Here is a 22,077-nt window from a genome sequence, read left to right as displayed (position 1 = left end):
TGACACTCTGATAATACAACAAAAACTAGACTACGGTACCTCCTCCAATGAGATGCGCTAGACTCCGTTCATTCGCTCTCTAGATGCACAGAGAATGCTGACGAATCACAAGCAGGCTCTCTCGCTCTGCATGGCATGCACATGCTGGCCAATAAGTGTCCTCACTTAGACTGTGCAGTTAGATGCTGGTGAGTAGAGAAAGGGTATTTAATCCTTTGAAGAATAACCATCCCCTACTTTGACGATTGCATGGTAAAAATAAAAAAAAGAGCAGACAGCAGAAAAGCCCCTCAGTCACCTGCAACCAGCCATCAAGTGTAATGGCCTACGGAAAATAAATCCTGACCAGTGGAGGCTGCTGAAGGGAGGATGGCTCATAATGGCTGGAATGGAGCGGCATTAAACACATGGAAACCATGTGTTTTATGTATTTGATACCATTCCACGTATTCCGCTCCAGCCATTGTCACGAGCCCGTCCTCCCAAATTAAGGTGCCACCAACCTCCTGTACCGCAGCCACATAGAAATCAGAGGCTTTCGCCTACCACATTGCCAAAGACATGGTTCCTATTTACAGTCCGCAAAGACTGCTTCAAGAAGATGATCAACAAACTGGACAGGAGATACAAGATTCCATCTTGCACATATTTCTCCCAAGTCGCCATCCCAACACTGTATAACAAAATTAAGGGAGAAGTTGAAACGTTGCGTTGAATGACTGGCCCAGACTCCAATGTTTTGGACACAGGCTGCACCTTGCAATTGGTAGGCTACGTGTTACATGATTGAGCCTACTTGATTGAGGCTACTTATACATAATTACACAATCATAAGCTTCCTATTCCATCTGCAGCCTATGCCTGCCTGAATAAATTATTAATTTACGTTATTTAAGAACTCGTTGTAAAATAGGAACTCATAATGTTAATGAATAAGTGCTGCACTTACAACACACTATTTTGATGATCATGTTAAAAATGTATGTTTTTAATATGTAGGTGTAATAATCATGTCTATTATCATTTATACAACAGGTGGTTCTAATCCTGTATTCTGATTTGGTTAAAAGCGCATTCCAGAAGCGCATTCCAGTGTCATCAGCCCAGGCAGGGAATTTATAAACTTCATCTCCACTATAAAAACATCTAGACATGTCACATTTCTTTTAGACTAACATTTAGTTTTCAGCTGCGGAGATTTGTATAAACCTTGCTGTCTGTCTTTCCGACATTTGCAATATTGTTTCAATATTCAAATTCGATCTCCAACTGTCCCATAGTAATGAACGTGTAGGGGTCGGGAGTCGGAACGAGAGAGCGAGGCAGGCAGTGTTTTTCAGCCAGTCGAAATCATGAATCAGCTGGCATCATTTTTATGGATATATACAGTTTGTGATTTTAGCATGTAAATCTTGGTGGGGCAAAAAAAAACTAAAAGTGGGATGCATGCCAGCAAAGCCATTACACAACACAACACTAAACAATACATGAATTGCACTATAACGGTGACAAGCGGTGCCCACAAACTGTTAGAGCCAACATATAGCTGTCCCAACAGCAGTCCCAACATCTTACCATTGCTACACTTGGCTATCAGCAGAGACTTGTCTGGCTGCAAAACTGTTCATTCAGCCTCATTTACTGCCTTAAAAAAAAACAGAGCTGATATGGCTGACTTGCTTAAACAAATGTGGTTTCTAATGACAATTTAGATGTACAAACTATGGCATAAGGGGACGACAAGCGTATTAGGTGCAATCTGTAATTTCGATTAAGACAATGAGCGCGCTAAAACGGACATAGTCAACTATTTGTTTAGCACTTTTGAAATCTACAGCGACAGAACATTCAGAACATGGGCCGTTCTTACAGTATTCTCCCTGTACACCAAGTCAGAACCGTAGGATAAATAAAGGGGGCATATAAGCAGACAATGAAAGCTCTTACAATATTCAATGATTACGTTTCCCTAAAACAGGTTATAGGCTACATGTGCACCACCACGTCAGAAGAGTAGGCGACATTGAAGAGGGGTAAATAGACCAAATTATTAGGGTGAGGCACATGGGCTACTAACATCTTACTACACAACATACACTTAGTATTACTTTCTTAGCTACAGTATACATATCTCCCTGGCATATTACATAATTTATGCAGCAGCATACAATACATTTTTGGACTCACCTTGTGCTGTGCTCACTTGAACAGGAAGGTGGTGCGGCGGGCAAATTTTGTCATCAAAGTCTGGCATTCTCTGGATTTATGGTGCTTTCAAAAGAACTGACAACTCGGGGGGGGACAAGGTCGAATCATGATGACGTCATTGATCTTCAGGTCGTAGCTCTAGAAAGAGGCTGGATTTACAATTCTGAGTTGGATGACCGTTCAAAACGTATTTTCCCAGTGAGAGCTCATTTATTTCCAATTTCCCAGTTGTCCTGAACTCACTGAAGTCAAGTTTTCGCAGTTCTGAGTTAAGTTGCTGCACAAATCATGCTTCATTGACAGCATGGTCAATGTTGAATGTTTATAATTTTAAACTTGGAAAAGAGACCCTTAAGCCCAGATTTGGGACCACACAGCCACTCTCACTCATTCCTTCCAAACCAGTCATTGTTGAATTTGCGATTTCCAACTTGTCTAATGTTTATGGCCGATGAGCACCAATACGTTTTATCTATAATTTCTCTTCATATGACAAGGATTAAAAAGGATTTGCCAGTAGATTGTCGACTTGATTCATGTTTTTTAAAGTATGATGTTGACATGATCAGTTCAATCAAAGCTGCTGTACATATAACTTGATTTGACGTAATTTTATCTGTGGCCAATGACCTTGAGCCTTCTTGGATGGACACTTCTAATGTAACTCTATGGCAGCACACAAGGGGCACATTTTTTTTTAGGTTTACCTTTAGACTTGGCCGTGACGTGGTGTCCCCATGAGTGACAGAACACTGAGCCAATCACGACGTAACACTTCGTATTTTCTACTGGCTTGCCCCACCACCACTGAAAGCACTGAGCTAGGCTGAAACACCTGCATTTTGGAGCTGCCTTACTCCAGAAAACAAAAAAGAGACCATGTTTGTATGCGGATTTATTAACTCAATTATATATTTTGTTGTTGTTAGTAAACTGATATGCTGGTGTTACTCAAATCACATGTTATTCGTCACATGCGCCGTATACAACAGGTGTAGACCTTTACAGTGAAATGCTTACTTACAAAGCCCTTAACCAACAATGCAGTTTTAAGAAATATTCCCCCCCAAAAACAAGAAATAAAAGTAACTAATAACTAATGAGCAGCAGTAAAATAGCAATAGCGAGGCTATATATAGGGGGTACCGGTACAGAGTCAATGTGCGGGGCACTGGTTAGTCGAGGTATATATGTAGGTAAAGTTATTAAAGTGACTATACATACAGTTGAAGTCAGAAGTTTACATACACCTTAGCCAAATGCATTTAAACTCAGCTTTCACAATTCCTGACATTTAATCCTAGTAAAAATGCCCTGTCTTAGGTCAGTTAGGATCACCACTTTATTTTAAGAATGTGAAATGTCAGAATAATAATAGAGATTTATTTCAGCTTTTATTTCTTTCATTACATTCCCAGAGGGTCAGAAGTTTACATACACTCAATTAGTATTTGGTAGCATTACCTTTAAATTGTTTAACTTGGGTCAAAACTTGGGTCAAACGTTTCAGGTAGCCTTCAACAATTTTCTCACAATATTAGGCCTCCTTGCTCGCACATGCTTTTTCAGTTGTGCCCACAAATTTTCTATAGGATTGAGGTCAGGGCTTTGTGATGGCCACTCCAATATCTTGACTTTGTTGTCCTTAAGCCATTTTGCCACAACTTTGGAAGTATGCTTGGGGTCATTGTCCATTTGGAAGACCCATTTGCGGCCAATCTTTAACTTCCAGACTGATGTCTTGAGATGTTGCTTCAAAATATCCACATAATTTTCCATCCTCATAATGCCATCTATTTTGTGAAGTGCACCAGTCCATCCTGCAGCAAAGCACCCCCACAACATGATGCTGCCCCCCCGTGCCTCACGGTTGGGATGGTGTTCTTCGGCTTGCAAGCGTCCCCCTTTTTCCTCCAAACATAACGATGGTCATTGTGGCCAAACAGTTCTATTTTTGTTTCATCAGACGAGAGGACATTTCTCCAAAAAGTACGATCTTTGTCCCAATGTGCAGTTGAAAACTGTAGTCTGGCTTTTTTATGGCGGTTTTGGAGCAGTGGCTTCTTCCTTGCTGAGCGGCCTTTCAGGTTATGTCGATATAGGACTCGTTTTACTGTGGATATAGATACTTTTATACCTGTTTCCTCCAGCATCTTCACAAGGTCCTTTGCTGTTCTGGGATTGATTTGCACTTTTCGCACGAAAGTACGTTCATCTCTAGGAGACAGAACGCGTCTCCTTCCTGAACGGTATGATGGCCGTGTGGTCCCATGGTGTTTATACTTGCATACTATTGTTTGTACAGATGAACGTGGTACCTTCAGGCGTTTGGAAATTGTTCCCAAGGATGAACCAGACTTGTGGTAGGTCTACAATTTATTTTCTGCGGTCCTGGCTGATTTCTTTTGATTTTCCCATGATGTCAAGCAAAGAGGCACTGAGTTTGAAGGTAGGCCTTGAAATACATCCACAGGTATGCCTCCAATTGACTCAAATGATGTAAATTAGCCTATCAGAAGCTTCTAAAGCCATGACATCATTTTCTGGAATTTTCCAAGCTGTTTAAAGGCACAGTCAACTTAGTGTATGTAAACTTCTGAACCACTGGAATTGTGATTAAGTGAAATAATCGGTCTGTAAACAATTGTTGGAAAAATTACTTGTGTCATGCACAAAGTAGATATCCTAACCGACTTGCCAAAACTATAGTTTGTTAACAAGAAATTTGTGGAGTGGTTGAAAAACGAGATTTAATGACTCGAGCCTAAGTGTATGTAACCTTCCGACTTCAACTGTAGATAATAGAGTAGCAGCAGCGTAAAAGAGGTAGGGGAGCAATGCAAATAGTCTGGGTAGCCATTTGATTAGATGTTCAGGAGTCTTATGGCTATAAGCTGTTTAGAATCCTCTTGGACCTAGACTTGGCACTCCGGTACCGCTTGCCGTGTGATAGCAGAGAGAACAGTCTATGACGAGGGTGGCTGGAGTCTTTTTAGGGCCTTCCTTCTGACACCGCCTGGTATAGAGGTTCTGGATGGCAAGAAGCTTGGCCCCAGTGATGTACTGGGCCATACACACTACCCTCTGTAGTACCCTTTAATGGCAAAATGGCAAAATAACAAAACAGGTAAGCCCCCCCCCAAAAAAAGAAACAATGCTCTGCCCTGAATGACGGGTCGCCACTGGATATATGCAAATAAATGGAAATTGAAAAAAGGTAAAACGAAACGAAGTGCAGCTAGTTTGCTTTCTTTCCAGCTTCAGTTTGAAGTTAGTGTTAGCTGTGTTGTTGGCTAGCTCCTCTGAACAACAGTGTCCTAACGAGAGAGCCCATTTTCTTTGCCAGGTGAAATCGTGCCTCATTAGCTCATTGTTATGGATGTATCCAAATGTCTCTAGAAAACCTCTTAAACAAATGCAGCGACTGTTGTTATTCTGTCTGCACTGTTTGACATGACTGTAAGTTGGCCGTAGTTGGCTAGCTAGCAAGCAAGGGATAAGAATGTTGCCAGCCAGTATGGCAATGGAACATTTCAAACAAACGACTGGGTCGCGTCCATAGATACAGAACCAATAAAACGAACGGCTTGGGTAGCAACCCTAGATTTGTTTCGGGACTATCTTGTGGAAGGATGAAACGGTATGAATCAATTCATCAAAATAAAGTTTTTTATGAAAATATGTCAATCATTATTTGAATATGTTGGTAACCCGTTGTATAAAAGTGATAATGCCCTTGAAGCTGCTGTTTGGCGGATATACAGTTGAAGTCGAAGTTTACATACACTTAGGTTGGAGTCATTAAAACTAGTTTTTCAACCACTCCACAAATTTCTTGTTAAACAATTTAAAGGCAATGCTACCAAATACTAATTGAGTGTATGTAAACTTCTGACCCACTGGGAATGTGATGGGGGGAAAAAAGCTGAAATTTCACATTCTTAAAATAAAGTGGTGATCCTAACTGACCTAAGACAGGGAATGTTTACTAGGATTAAATGTCAGGAATTGTGAAAAACTGAGTTTAAATGTATTTGGCTGAGGTGTATGTAAACTTCTGACTTCAACTGTAAATGTAGCGTGTAACAATGTTGGAAAATATGTTTATTTTGTTGTTTTCAGTTACAGTATGTATGCATTCATATGATCTAATTTTAGAAGTGAAAGTTTTAGAAGAAAAGGTGCCTCTGTGGTTTCGGAGTCACTGAGTGTGTACGTGTCCCTCACACCATGACTACTCTCTCTCTACCCATTATGGCACATTCACCACAATTTTTCCGGACTGTTTCTCATCTTCTCTCTCTCAAATTCTTCCCAAATTATCCAAGCTACAGGAGCTGGGGTTCTGGAACTAATTTGTCCTGACAACTGTAACCCTAAGCTTCCACCACGCAGCGGCTTGCCATCCCCACCTCCTACCTCATACACTACACACACACAGTCTTCCCATTTGCGTGTGTGTGTGCTCCTCAGAGATCCAGTTATGTAATGAGCGGCTCTGCAGTCTCCTACTCTACTGCGTGTTAGAAGGAACTGTACTGTGTTTGAGGGTTGGGGGATGTTTGTGAATGGACATTTCGATTGCTCACTCACTTAGCTGCGTGTGTGCGCCTGTCTTTACATGTTTCTGTCCTGTCCACTTACATAGTCTTCCTCGTCTTCATCTATATATATTCTCTCACTCTCCCCTTCTCTCTGTTCCTCTCTTTCTCTCACACCTACAGTACCAGTCAAGTTTGTACAGCTATTCATTCAAGGGTTTTTCTTTATTTTTACTATTTTCTACATTGAATAATAGTGAAGACATCAAAACTATGAAAACACATAGGGAATCATGTAGTAACCAAAAAAGTGTTAAACGAGTCAAAATAGCCAATTGCACGTTGCCAAATGTAACGCATCTGTGTTGTGTGCTCTACGACTGTCTAACAATCCTAATGATGGTTACATAATCCGCTCACCTGAACACACACACATGTCTGTATATCAACTAGAGGTCGACCGATTATGATTTTTCAATGCCGATACCGATACCGATTTATTGGAGGACAAAAAAGCCGATTTATTTAAATTAAATAAAATACAAATTAAAATATATATATATCATACACACACACATTTTTGTAATAATGACAATTGCAACAATACTGAATGAACAATGAACACTTATTTTAACTTAATACATAAATACACACACACGCACACAGCTCTGAAGTGACAATGATACTGAAGAGTCTGCTTAGGAGACAAATACTCTCAACTGTTTGAATAAAAATAGAGTTTAAGTTACCTGTGATGAATGTTGAAAACAAAAACCTTAATTTCTATATGCAGGAAATCCTATTTTAATAATGGGCATGGTAAGAATTGACAACCAAAGTGCGGGTCATAATTCCCATGACACCTAGCAAAATCTGAAAAGCGGTTTCTTTATTTATTGCATAGGATATTTTTAGATTCACTTAAAATAAGGTCTGTGTTTCGTGTAGGCTTACACCGCCAATTGTATATCTGTGTAGATATCCATAGGACAAGGTAACTCTGATCAATATTGGCTAAATATAAGCGAAGATAATTTTTTTTGTAGAGTGGATTTATGAAAATATGTTGACAAACGTTACCTTATCCTAGTGAGATTTACACGGGTATCAAAACGCCGAGGCGGTTTAAGCCTGCACGAAACACAGACCTTATTTGAAGTAGATCAAGACATTCTCTATGGAAGACATGAACGGTAAAATAACGAAGGAACCCCTTTCAAATTCAGCCGCAAGTTATTACAGGAATTATAACGCATCGACTATTTCTCTCTAAACCATATACCTTTGGCTAATCTGGAAACTATCACCTCGAAAACAAAACGTTTATTCCGTTCCGTATTTTATCTAACGGGTGGCATCCATGAGTCTAAATATTCCTGTTACATTGCACAACCTTCAATGTTGTCATAATTACGTAAAATTCTGGCAAATTAGTTCGCAAAGAGCCAGGCAGCCCAAACTGTTGCATATACCCTGACTCTGCGTGCAATGAACGCAAGAGAAATGACACAATTTCACCTGGTTAATATTGCCTGCTAACCTGGATGTTTTTTAGCTAAATATGCAGGTTTAAAAATATATACTTGTGTATTGATTTTAAGAAAGGCATTGATGTGTATGGTTAAGTACACATTGGGGCAATGACAGTCATTGATTGATTGTTTTTATAAGATAAGTTTAATGCTAGCTAGCAACTTACCTTAGCTTACTGCATTTGCGTAACAGGCAGGCTCCTCGTGGAGTGCAATGTAATCAGGTGTTAGAGCATTGGACTAGTTAACTGTTGCAAGATTGGATCCCCCGAGCTGACAAGGTTAAAAATCTGTCGTTCTGCCCCTAAACGAGGCAGAACGTTCCTAGGCCGTCATTGAAAATAAGAATGTGTTCTTAACTGACTTGCCTAGTTAAATAAAGATTAAATAAAGGTGTAAAAAAAAAAAAAACGGCAAATCGGCGCCCAAAAATACCGATTTCCGATTGTTACGAAAACTTGAAATCGGCCCCGCTTAATCGGTCGACCTCTAATATCAACCCCTCTCTCCCTCTGTTTTCTTTGTGCCGATATCTCTTTTTAGCCTGATTTCTCTTATCTTTTTCTCCATGCCCCACTACTGCCCTTTCGGTTTCCCTTGGTGTGTAAATCACAGAGAACGAGCCCCTGATTTAAGCGAGTGATTTTTATCATTGCTGTGTGGGCGGAGCGTCACGTGTAGCTTAACGGTTCATCATCAGTCAATCATCAATTTTATCCCGTTTGTATTCACATTCGCCAAAAGTTTCCCATGTTTCTGCTGATTTGAGAATGAGATGACTTTACATGCGCACACCGACCCTTGTGAAATGATAAACAATAGTTATTCACCTGCATGTTGAGGTGGTTCGTAATGAAATGCAAGAATCCCCTTCCCTCTCCCTGGGCTAGTGAGCTAGAGAAACCACATTACACTGGAACTGTTGTGAGAAAGAGGACACGTGGCAGCATTCCATGACTCCTGACATAGAGCACATCAGCATTCGACAGACAGTGCTTTGTTTTTTGTACTGTCCTGAATGGCTGGGGCTATGAGCACAAATACATAGACCTCAATGGAAAGAACTAGCTATCAGCAAGGTGTGTGTGTGTGCCACGCTGATCCTCAACACGGGTGCCCCTCAGGGGTGCGTGCTCAGTCCCCTCCTACTCCCTGTCACTCATCTCTGCACGGCCAGGCACGACTCCAACACCATCAAGTTTGCCGATGAAACAACAGGGGTTAGGCTTCATCACCGACGATGTGACAGCCTATAGGGAGAAGGTCAGAGACCTGGCCGTGTGGTGCCAGAACAACAACATATCCCTCAATGTGATCAAGACAAAGGAGATGATTGTGGAGTACAGGAAAAGGAGGACCGAGCACGCCCCCATTGTCATCGACAGGGCTGTAGTTGAGCAGGTTGAGAGCTTCAAGTTCCTTGGTGTCCACATCACCAACAAACTATCATGGTCCAAACATACCAAGATAAGTCGTGAAGAGGGCACGACAATGCCTATTCCCCCTCAGGAGACTGAAAAGATTCGGCATGGATCCTCAGATCCTCAAAGTTCTACAGCTGCACCATCGAGAGCATCCTGACTGGTTGCATCACCGCCTGGTATGGCAACTGCTCCGCCTCCGACCGCAAGGCACTACAGAGGGTAGTGTGTACGGCCCAGTACATCACCAAGCTTCCTGCCATCCAGGACCTCTACACCAGGCTGAAAAGAAGAAGGCCCTAAAATTTGTCAGACTCCAGCCACCCTATTCAGACTGTTCTCTCTGCTACCGCACGGCAAGCGGTACCGGAGCGCCAAGTTTAGGCCCAAAAGGCTTCTTAACAGCTTCTACCCCCAAGCCATAAGACTCCTGAACAGCTAGTCAAAGGGCTACCCAGACCCCTCTTTCACGCTGCTGCTACTCTGTTTATCTATGCATAGTCACTAAGTCTACCTACATGTACAGTTGAAGTCGGAAGTTTACATACACTTAGGTTGGAGTCATTAAAACTCGTTTTTCAACCACTCCACAAATTTCTTGTTAACAAACTATAGTTTTGGCAAGTATTTTAGGATATCTACTTTGTGCATGGCACAAGTCATTTTTCCAACAATTGTTTACAGACATTATTTCACTATCACAATTCTAGTGGGTCAAAAGTTTACATACACTAAGTTGACTGTGCCTTTAAACAGCTTGGAAAATTCCAGAAATTGTCATGGCTTTAGAAGCTTCTGATAGGCTAATTGTGTGAGTCAATTGGAGGTGTACCTGTGGATGTATTTCAAGGCCTACCTTCAAATTCAGTGCCTCTTTGCTTGACATCATGGGAAAATCAAAAGAAATCAGCCAAGACCTCAGAAAACAAATTGTAGACCCCCACAAGTCTGGTTCATCCTTGGGACCAATTTCCAAACGCCTGAAGGTACCACGTTCATCTGTACAAACAATAGTACGCAAGTATTAACACCATGGGACAACGCAGCCGTCATACCGCTCAGGAAGGAGACGCTTTCTGTCTCCTAGAGATGAACGTACTTTGGTGTGAAAAGTGCAAATCAATCCCAGAACAACAGCAAAGGACCTTGTGAAGATGCTGGAGGAAACAGGTACACAAGTATCTATATCCACAGTAAAACGAGTCCTATATTGACATAACCTGAAAGGCCGCTCAGCAAGGAAGTTGCCACTGCTCCAAAACCGCCATAAAAAAGCGTGAAGCACGGGGGTGGCAGCATCATGTTGTGGACATGCTTTGCTGCAGGAGGGACTGGTGCACTTCACAAAATAGATGGCATCACGAGGAAGGAAAATTATGTGGATATATTGAAGCAACATCAAGACATCAGTCTGGAAGTTAAAGCTTGGTCGCAAAAGGGTCTTCCAAATGGACAATGTCCCCAAGCATACTTCCAAAGTTGTGGCAAAATGGCTTAAGGACAACAAAGTCAAGGTATTGGAGTGGCCATCACAAAGCCCTGACCTCAATCCCATAGAACATTTCTGGGCAGAACTGAAAAAGCATGTGCGAGCAAGGTGGCCTACAAACCTGACTCAGTTACACCAGCTCTGTCAGGAGGAATGGGCCAAAATTCACCCAACGTATTGTGGGAAGCTTGTGGAAGGCTACCCAAAACATTTGACCCAAGTTAAACAATTTAAAGGCAATGCTACCAAATACTAATTGAGTGTGTGTAAACTTCTGACCAACTGGGAATGTGATGAATGAAATAAAAGCTGAAATATCTCATTCTCTCTACTATTATATTGACATTTCACATTCTTAAAATAAAGTGGTGATCCTAACTGACCTAAGACAGGGAATGTTTACTAGGATTAAATGTCAGGAATTGTGAAAAACTGAGTTTAAATGTATTTGGCTAAGGTGTATGTAAACTTCCGACTTCAACTGTACATATTACCTCGACTAACCGGTGTCCCCAGACATTGACTCTGCACTGGTACTCGCTGAGAGAGAGAGAGAGACACACACATTCTCAAGAATTGAGTCAGCCTTCAAGTCTGCGCTCATTTGATATAAATGTCTCACGGGAGGATATAAATATGTCTGGGCTGGGGGTTCTCGATGCAACCCAAGTCAATTCTTTAGGAGTGTAGGGGTAGAAAATGTTGCTCCAACCACAACCATGAATCTGTCCCAAATGGCACCATGTTCCCTGAATAGTGCACTACTTTTGATCCTCATGGGGTAGTGCACTATATAGGGAATAGGATGCCATTTGGAACACAGACCATTACTATTGTCTATTCCCAATAGTGCTATTACCCTTCAGCATTGTTTTAAATACACTAAATCCACTTTAAATATGAGTACACATCGACAAAATTGCGCTGAATGTGTACTGAGTATAAAGCCATACACTAATTTGAAGCATCAACGAGCAGTGCGTCTGAGCGCATGTCACGTGATTCTGTGACGGCACATTGGAGGAGAGCGTCAAAGCGTGCACTATGGTCTTCACATACATGCCAAGCTCCTTCATGCTTATGTTAATGTGTCATGGTTTTCACAAGTGTGCTTTTGCTTGTGAAAGTGTTGGAGAGAAACTCATCGTTTTACATTAGTATGGAATTATTGTATACGTTGTATTGTCTGATCCACTGAGTCCATTGAGTGTTATATTGTTTGTGTGCGAGGTTAGATTTGACAAGTAAGTGTGGAGTTGGAGCTGTAGCGTGTCTGTTGAGAGTTGTGTGTGTGCTTTTGCGCATGTTGTGTGTTCCGTGTCATATTTTGTAAGCATTTCACTGTACTGTTTACACCTACTGTATCCTGTGCATGTGACAAATTAACTATTTAAATTCTGTAACAGCTAATCCTAGATGTTGTGACCGTCTGGTCATTAATGTGTCGGTTGCTTCTCTGTGATCCCTCCACCACAGCAAGCGACTGAAGGGCGATAAGAACGGGAAGGGCCTGAGGCATTTCTCCATGAAGGTGTGTGAGAAGGTGCAGAAGAAAGGCACCACGTCCTACAACGAGGTGGCCGACGAACTGGTGGCTGAGTTCACCCACTCCACCACCGTCATGGCCACAGACTCGGTGAGTCCGTAAATAATATGGTAATTTAGCAGGCGCTTTCATCCAAAACCACTTACGGTTGACAGTGACACATTCAGTATATGTGGCCCATGCAGGAATCAAACATACAACCCTGGGTTGTGTTCATTAGTCACCAAACAGAATAAAATGGGGAGGGACTACCTGGACTTGTGCAATGAGAAACAGTGCTTGGCTTCAGTTATATTTTCCATTGCGTGCCCTAATGAACACAACCCTGGTGTTGCCAGCACCGTGGTCATCTAACCCATTGTGCCAGTAGAATGATAAAGTATTGTAGGGGGTTGTTGAGCGGATCAAGCCAGGTGAACAGATTTCTGACTATACTTTAGCCAATGCCTCTAACGTCCCTTTTCATGCATAACTAAAGAACAAACCGATCTGGCCAACAGGCTAGTGGATAACACTAGCCTCTTAGTTATTTTTATTCTTACATTTATGTACATTTTTCTTTCTGTTTTTGAGAAAATTGTTGTACTCAGGGCACTATTGGGAATGAGACCCTGGTCTCAATTGGGCTACCCTGAATAAATAAAAGCGAATACAAATAAAATGCGTTCAATTTGACATGAGACAGCAAAACGGCGCTGTATTTTTTTCTTCAGCAAAATGTTCTTGTTAGATAAGTTTGTTTTTCCATTCATAAACTGTTCAAGATAAGCAATTATTGAATTACACATTTGAGCTCGTAGAGACTATGGAATGTTGTTTATGTTGCAAACGATTCCCTTGCGTCCCAAAGCATGGTGTTGGAGAAGTCCAGCTGAAAGTGAGGCTGTTTTAATAGTGGGGAGGGGACCAACCGCTGAATACTTTCCGGTATTAATAATGACACGACCCCTTAAAAATAGCTTGGCCCCAGACCTAATCTGCTTACTTCCTGTGGAATGTTAAACATTATCATTAATTAAAAACAGATTAACCATGAGGGCTAGCAGTTAGTGCGCCGCAGGAGGGGTAGCGGGTAGTCCTGGCCAGGGACACACACACCGTGGGACAGTTACTAATGAGATGCCCCTTGACCCCCTCAAGACAAGCTTAGAATCATAACCTCTTCTCTGCTATTATCTGTTTCCTTGCTCTCCTCTTATGTCATCTCTTTTCTTTTCTCTTTCCTCACCCTATCCCTCTCCCTCCCCAGCAGGTGTATGACCAGAAGAACATCCGCAGGCGTGTTTATGACGCTCTCAACGTGTTGATGGCCATGAACATCATCTCCAAGGAGAAGAAGGAGATCCGCTGGATCGGCCTGCCCACCAACTCAGCCCAGGAGTGTCAAAACCTGGAGGTGATGTCACACACACACACACACACACACACACACACACACACACACACACACACACACACACACACACACACACACACACACACACACACACTTTAAGCCAGCAGAGCTCTCTGGGAGCTGAAAGTGAGCCTTGACAGCCACTCCATGACATCTGTCACTGTCACCTCTCAGGAAAAGAGGGACAGGCAGACGGAGAGAAATAAATGGGGTGAAGGGAGCACAGACAAAGAGAAGAGGAGGAAAAATGAAAGACCGTGTCAGTTCTCTTCTAGAGTGCATGGATTAAATAAATGTTTTCCTCATCAATATACACACAATGCCCTATAATTACAAAGCAAACTTTTTTCCCACTTTTTTGCAGATTAATTAAAAATAAACAGAACTACCTTATTTATTTATTCAGACCCTTTGCTATGAGACTTGAAATTGAACTCAGATGCATCCTGTTTCCATTGATCATCCTTGAGATGTTTCTCCCCAAGAACACAGTGGCCTCCATCATTCTTATAAGGAAGATGTTTGGAACCACCAAGACTCTTCCTAGAGCTGGCCACCCGGCCAAACTGAGCAATCGGGGGAGAATGGCCTTGGTCAGGGAGGTGACCATGAACCAGATGGTCACTCTGACAGAGCTCCAGAGATCCTCGAACCTTCCAGAGGACAACCATCTCTGCAACACTCCACCAATCAGGCCTTTATGGTAGAGTGGCCAGACGGAAGCCACTCCTCAGTTAAAGGTACATGACAGCCCATGAGAAACAAGATTATCTGGTCTGATGAAACCAAGATTGAACTCTTTGGCCTGAATGCTAAGCGTCACGTCTGGCGGAAACCTGACACCATCCCTACGGTTAAGAATGGTGGTTGCAGCATCATGCTGTGGGGATGTTTTTCAGCGGCAGGGACTGGGAGACTAGTCAGGATCGAGGGAAAGATGAATGGAGGAAAGTACTGAGAGATCCTTGAAAACCTTCTCCATAGCGCTCAGGACCTCACTGGGGTGAAGGTTCACCTCCCAACAGGACAACGACCCTAAGCAAACAGCCAAGACAATGCAGGAGTAGCTTCGGGACAAGTCTCTGAATGTCCTTGAGTGACCCAGCTAGAGCCCGGACTTGAACCCGATCAAACTCTCTGATCTCTGGAGAGACCTGAAAATAGCTGTGCAGCTACGCTCCCCATCCAACCTGACAGAGCTTGAGAGGATCTGCAGAGAAGAATGGGAGAAACTCCCCAAATACAGGTGTGCAAAGCTTATAGCGTCATACCCACGAAGACTTGAGGTTGTAATCGCTGTGCTTCAAAACAGTACTGATTAAAGGGTCTGAATACTTATGTAGATGTTATATTTAAGTTTATATATAAAATAAATTTGCTAACATTTCTAAAAACCTGATTTTGCTTTGTCAGATTGAAGGGGGGGGGGACTATTGAATCCATTTTAGAATTTAGGCTGTAACGTAACAAAATGTGGAAAAAGTCAAGGGGTCTGAATAATTTCCGAATGCACTATATATCATGTGTCAACTTTCTGCAGAGCATAGATCTGTCACGATAAACACACAAAGTGACCCATTCTGGTGGAGGACTGGGCATGATGGTGACAATGAGAAAGGGGGGTAGTGGGGAGACAGAGTGGAGTACTCCTACCGCTGGGCTGTTTTGACAGGAGCACTTTAGCATGCCATCACTACTGTCTGACAATATAAATAGTAATTGTCTTGCTTTACACTGGTCAGTTACTTAAATAACGATAGTCTGAGTGGTTGATATGGGTAGGGCTCTGTTGGAGCGAGGGGTGAAGTGGGGTTTGGATGGAAGAGGGGCAAAGACAGTACACCGACCACCACCCCTGCTGACCATCTACATCTAGTCAGTAACTTCCAGACCATGTCATGACCGTGGCCACCATCTGGAGCCTTCAAGAAGCACTCAAAAAGAACTCTATATGCTGATCTAGATACTGTTGAAGCCGATGTTTCTTTTTTAAATTGCTTGTTTGTTTTGTACTAGGAATGCTTTGAGATTCTTTATGTAATGTATTATTTTTATTACTGTTAGACAGTTATGTTACACCATTCCTTTCTAAAATACTTAAAAAACTGTTTCCCCAATCAGGTGGAGAAACAGAAACGCCTGAAGAGGATCAGACAGAAGAGAACTCAGCTGGAAGAACTCATACTGCAGGTACGGAACTGTGTGTGTGTGTGTGTGTGTGTGTGTGTGTGTGTGTGTGTGTGTGTGTGTGTGTGTGTGTGTGTGTGTGTGTGTGTGTGTGTGTGTTTGAATGCATTCGTGGGTGTGCACATGCTTATCTCTTTTCGGATACCTTGGTCGGTTACCTTGGTCGTGAGTGATGAGCTAGGCAGCTGTCCATCTATAAATCCATTGAAAAACACCAAACTTGTTAGCATCTCATTAGCATATGATAGGGAACCTTTGTGTGACCCCGTGGAGTTCCCAGAAGGCCAGAGAGTGTGGGAGGGGTCGAAGATCTCTTGATTGATTACTTCTCCCTGAGAGAAGGACTCGGCGATCACCAAATGTTATTTGCAGTCTTTTTCTTTAAATGTACCGCACCACGGATAGTATTCATTCATTCATTGTATCTCTGATTGATTGGTGTGTTGGCTCCCTACTGCTCTGACCTGGTGACGGTAACTTACTCTAAAGCTAGATTTAAGCTTCAACCTAAGCTCCGATTCCTCTGAGGTTTTCACTTAGCATTGATTTAGCCATGATATGCTACAGCCAGGCGTTTTTCCTGACCACATCACCTGACCAGGATAGACTTGTTGCCCCATGCGTGACGTATGATGTAGTTCCACTCTTGAACCATACACTCTCAACCTTCAGAGATTGAAAATGTGTGTTTGTGTATGTGGGGATAGATGTTTTTAGAGTGTGTATCGATAGGATTAGCTGTAGTTGTAGTAACAATGTGTCTGTGTGGATAGTTGGGTTCGAAAGTTCAGGAAGATTAATGCAAACTAAATCGATGTGTTTCTGAATATTGCTCATCTCTTCTCAAACAGCAAATCGCATTCAAGAACCTGGTGCAGAGAAACAAAGTCAGCGAGACTTCCTCCCTGGCCCCTCCCCCTTCCGGCTCTGTCATCCAGCTCCCCTTCATCATCCTCAACACAGACGTACGCACCGTCATAGACTGCTCCATCTCCAGCGACAAGTATGTGTCACTGCAACGTCTTCACCCTAATGCCTATTGCAAAGACAACTCTAGGTCACTCACTACTGAATTGCTACTCCAATTGCCACTATAGTATAATACACATGTTTATTGCGCCTTTATCATTGAAACGCCAACATTTCTCCTACAGTGCTGAAAGTAAATTCAGGTAGGATCACAAGGTTTTACCATGATTAAAATATATCATTACATGTCATTTATACAGATGGCTACAATACAAACCTGCTTTCTCACAGTAATCCTCCAACTCTCTGTAGGTAGCCAGGACAAACATATTTTCACAATTTCATCAAAATCAATGTCATAGCACGTTTTTACCTGATGAAGTAGAATCCTGTTAAAATGTTAAAAGTACCATTTATATTCCTAAAACATAGATTGAAAATTATACTTTTGCTGCCTTCCTGTTTTTTTATTTTTTTTATGGCCAATTTTTTTATTTATGGTTTTAGATGTCCAAATACATAATCAATATGCTGGAATAAGTTGTGATATTTTGAAGACCAATACATAATTCAAAAGGCACTCACACATCTGAGCTATCTTTTTTGCAGGTGCATGGTTACAGTTAAATAAAATGAGAAAAGGAACCCGCACACTGCTCTTGATAGTATCACTGCTTTTTAATAAGCTTTACATATCGGCCTCACGGCCTTCGTCAGGAGCCAATACATAAAAGTTACTCCCTACACATGTCACACTTGTGTTCAGATTACTTGTATTTTTCAAAATTAGTACCTTCATAAACTGCACACACACCAATATTTACCAAGCGGTCACTCAACTGGAATTGATTAGCTTGTTCTGTGTTACTGTAATCAATAGCACGTGCAAATGAATCACTCACATCGATATTGTATTGAAATCAATGGAAATGGGACCATAACCATGGTGACATGTACTGTTTACGCTTTTCTAACAGACAAACTTCAATGAATTTGGATATACTACATATATCTGTTGATCGATGACAACCTGTCTTAGCCATTTATCAACTAACGTACAAAACATTGAAGGGAAATTAAAATTGAAAAAATCAGCTTCATATCTCCAGCATCAACATATGTGAACATGGCATGTGTTTGTTTTTTAGTAAAAAAGAATGACATCAACCAATTAGTAGGCGATGTCTACTCACAATTGGTCAAACTCACACGATGCACCCCCCCCCAGAACAGTCTCAATTAAATCGGGGCATGGACTCTACAAGGTGTAGAAAGCGTTCCACAGGGATGCTGGCCCATGTTGACTCCAATGCTTCCCACATTTGTGTGAAATTGTCTGGATGTCCTTTGGGTGGTGGACCATTCTTAATACACACGGGAAACTGTTGAGTGTGAAAAACCCAGCAGCGTTGCAGTTCTTGACACAATCAAACAGGTGTGCCTGGCACCTACTACCGTACCCCATTCAAAGGCACTTGAATATTTTGTCTTGCCCATTCACCCTCTGAATGGCACACATACACAATCCATGTCTCAATTGTCTCGAGGCTTGCAAATCCTTCTTTAACCTGTCTCCTCCCCTTCATCTACATTGATTTGAACTGGATTTAACAGGTGATATCAATAAGGGATCATAGCATTCACCTGGTCAGTCTGTCATGGAAAGAGTAGGTGTTGATAATGTTTTGTACACTCAGTGTATATCTCTCGGGGGGAAATCATTTTGTTAGATGGCGAATACGGAAAAGGAAACTACACTTTTTTGACGGAATAATTTCTACGAATCGCCACCTCACATCGGTTTCTAAATAGCGAAAGGGTTTGTCTTTCATTTGAAAGATGGCGTAACCCTCAAATCCATGAATTAATGTCAAGACAGAGACATTTATGGGAGGAGCGCCCATTTTTTCCCCCTAGCCACCGTGGTCTGAAAATGGCAAACATATCGATCTGTTTTTAAGCATTGTGATTTAAGAGATTGATGACTATAAACTTTAATACTAACATCACCAATCTGAGGTAAAAAGGATATGTATTTCCCGTTATTCTGTTGAAAACTTGAGTCTAATGTAGTAACGCGTTCTGTCCACCATAGAGAAATTAGCGTAATATACCATAATTAAATTAAATTTTTTTTTTTATATATGATATTAAGTGTAGCACGTACATCTATTACATCCTACTTTAACCATGGAGAGTAAAATAAATCAAATCAAACTTTATTTGCCACATGCGCCGAATACAACAAGTGTAGACTTTACCGTGAAATGCTTACTTACAAGCCCTTAACCAACAGTGCAGTTCAAGAAGAAAATATTTACCAAGTAGGCAAAAATAAAAAGTAATTATAAAAAGTAACACAATAACGAGGCTATATACAGGGGGCACCGGTACCGAGTCAGTGTGCGGTACAGGCTAGTTGAGATAATCTGTACATGTAGGTGGGGGTGAAGTGACTATGCATAGATAACAAACAAACAGCGAGTAGTAGCAGTGTACAAGAGGGGGGGTTGTCAATGTAAATTGTCCAGTGGAGATTTTTATGAATTGTTCAGCAGTCTAATGGCTTGGGGGTAGAAGTGCCTAAGCACAATTTAACAATGCACTCTAGACTAGAGTCCATAGGTTCTGTGCAGCAGTCTGAACATTTGACGTCCTTACTGTAGATGCGAATACCTTTTCAACTTTGACAACACATTTGAGATCCATGACGACATAGAGATTCTGAAGCGCATGGGGATGTCCCTGGGCCTGGAGAGTGGGAAGTGCACCGCAGACAATCTCGTTGTTGCCAAGTCCCTCATCCCCAGGTCTCTGGAGACCTACGTCATAGGTGAGAGTGGGAAAATGGCTTTTTTGACATGTGTGAGCGTGTGCAGGCCATTTCAATCTGTCCTCATCTCCCCTCCCACAGGCATAGCAAGAGGCACCAGTCAAACAAGGTAGATTACCTCTCATAACTTTTAAATCAAAACGTGATTTGAACACAATCCACTAGCACACAGGAACATCCTTTTTCCTTTATATAGTGCACTACTTTTGACCAGGGCACAGAGGGCTCTGTTCAAAAGTAGTGCACTATATAGGGAAAATGGTGTCATTTGGGATGTATCCAGGAAGTGATCCTGTTTTTGTGTGGCAAAATGTGTCATTGCACACCTTACTGATAACAGAAAATCTCAAGCCACACAGGGATCATAAAATATAAATTACTTAAGGTGACATGTTTGATTTTAATTTGAGAACTGAAGTGACTGACCAGTGGTGTGGGTTGTCATGGTTCAGCTCTTTCCCAGGTGACCTGGACTCCGCCTCTTTGAATGGAAGGCAGAGCTTCAGCCACAGTAGCGCCGCCCTCTCAGAGTCTCGAGGCCAGACGCCCAGCTCCTTCAACGAGGAAGAGGAGGACGATGATGATGAACCCTCTTCCCCAGAGTGATTTACGGACAAACAGACAGCCAGCCAGGCATCAGTGATGCACCATACCGCTCCCTCTCTGGGACAGGACTCTTGTCTCCCATTCTGTTCACAGGGGGAATGTAAGTTCTCTGGGGATGTGGCCAGATATACAGGAAATAAGCTGCCAATCATTCAGGTCTGTGATAAGATATTTTAGAAGCATTTATATCTCGGTCTTCCTCTTAATTTCTTCCTTGTTGTTATTTTTTGTAAATTACTTCCGTTTCGCTTTCTGCCCAGAGAGGCGATAGCTGCGTAATCTCAACTCCTCGAAAAATGGTTTTGTTGTTTTTAGATGGAGTGCAATGTTTTGTAGGTGTTTTCTACTAGACGTAAGCACTAGGAGCAGTGCGGCTATGCATCAAAACGCTCACACTGTCTCGACGCACAAGACTCTATGACTGAATATTTTGTGATTATTAAAGATGTCTTCATATTTATTTTCTTGTTACATTGAAACATGTCAAACGTATATGAATAGTATGCGTGTTGACGTAGGCTAGTGGTTTTGCGTTCTGTTCTAACTTTAACGCAACAACAAACAAACGTTACTTATGATACTGCTCTATTCTTTTTGCAGTTTACTGTTAGCCACTTGATGCAACTGTGTGGAAAGATATCAGCAGCAACCTTTAGCCCAGGTATTAGCTCTACCTAGTCTAGAAACAAGGGTACATTCTGGGTAAATGTAGTTATCTTTTAAGTGTGAACCATTATTAGTCTGTCTCATCAATGCCTTTTTTAATATAATCCTTGAGCCAACATGTAATGGCCTATTCCGTTCAATGCGTTGCACCCTCCTGAATGCGTCCTTGATATGTTGTCATGACCTTTGACCCCTTGAGCTCGTTAGGCCCTACACTCAGTGGACATTCCACTTGGGGAAACGTGTGTACTCTCTTTTAGAAGGTTATGCTATGTAGTTGCAGAAATGCCTGGGTCTGTAAATAAACATAATTTTGGTTAAACCTGTATTTTCAAGGAGTATTTTCTCGAAGTGAGGTATTTATCTCATGGACACCACATTATCTTGGGTCAGTAAGCCTTCTATTTAGGACAGTGTTTCTTAGTCCTGGTCCTGGGGACCCAAAGAGGTGCACATTTTTGTCTTACACACCTGATTCTACTAATCAAAGATTTGATGTTGAGTTGATTAGTGGAATTGGGTGTGGTGCTACTGCCCAAAACATTTTTTGCAGCCTTTGGGTCCCCAGGACCAGGATTAAGGAACACTGATTTAGAAAATGTTCTCTTGGTCTAATGGTTGGTTTGGTTAGTGTCTAAATTGTGGGTACACATAATGTTATGACAAGTTCTTTAATCCTTGTA

General features: G+C 41.8%; 1 protein-coding gene across 2 annotated transcripts in view; it reads left to right on the top strand.

Annotated features, from left to right (window-relative positions):
• Nucleotides 1–21,695, top strand: part of LOC120028763 (transcription factor Dp-2-like) — a 50,207-nt gene extending 28,512 nt beyond the window's left edge. The window contains exons 6-12 of one of the 2 annotated variants that reach the window (XM_038973999.1): nucleotides 12,668–12,827; nucleotides 13,990–14,133; nucleotides 16,255–16,323; nucleotides 17,172–17,323; nucleotides 19,956–20,122; nucleotides 20,204–20,231; nucleotides 20,575–21,695. In XM_038973999.1, coding sequence (XP_038829927.1) covers nucleotides 12,668–12,827; nucleotides 13,990–14,133; nucleotides 16,255–16,323; nucleotides 17,172–17,323; nucleotides 19,956–20,122; nucleotides 20,204–20,231; nucleotides 20,575–20,728 — 874 coding nt within the window. In that variant the 3' untranslated portion in view covers nucleotides 20,729–21,695. Of the gene's footprint in view, nucleotides 1–12,667; nucleotides 12,828–13,986; nucleotides 14,134–16,254; nucleotides 16,324–17,171; nucleotides 17,324–19,955; nucleotides 20,123–20,203; nucleotides 20,232–20,574 lie in introns of both variants that reach the window. The other variant, XM_038973998.1, reaches the window with a different exon arrangement.
• The last annotated feature ends 382 nt before the right edge of the window (nucleotides 21,696–22,077 follow it).

This window comes from Salvelinus namaycush, chromosome 34 (genome assembly GCF_016432855.1).
Source record: "Salvelinus namaycush isolate Seneca chromosome 34, SaNama_1.0, whole genome shotgun sequence".
NCBI lineage: Eukaryota > Metazoa > Chordata > Actinopteri > Salmoniformes > Salmonidae > Salvelinus > Salvelinus namaycush.
This window is presented reverse-complemented; position numbering and strand designations above follow the sequence as displayed.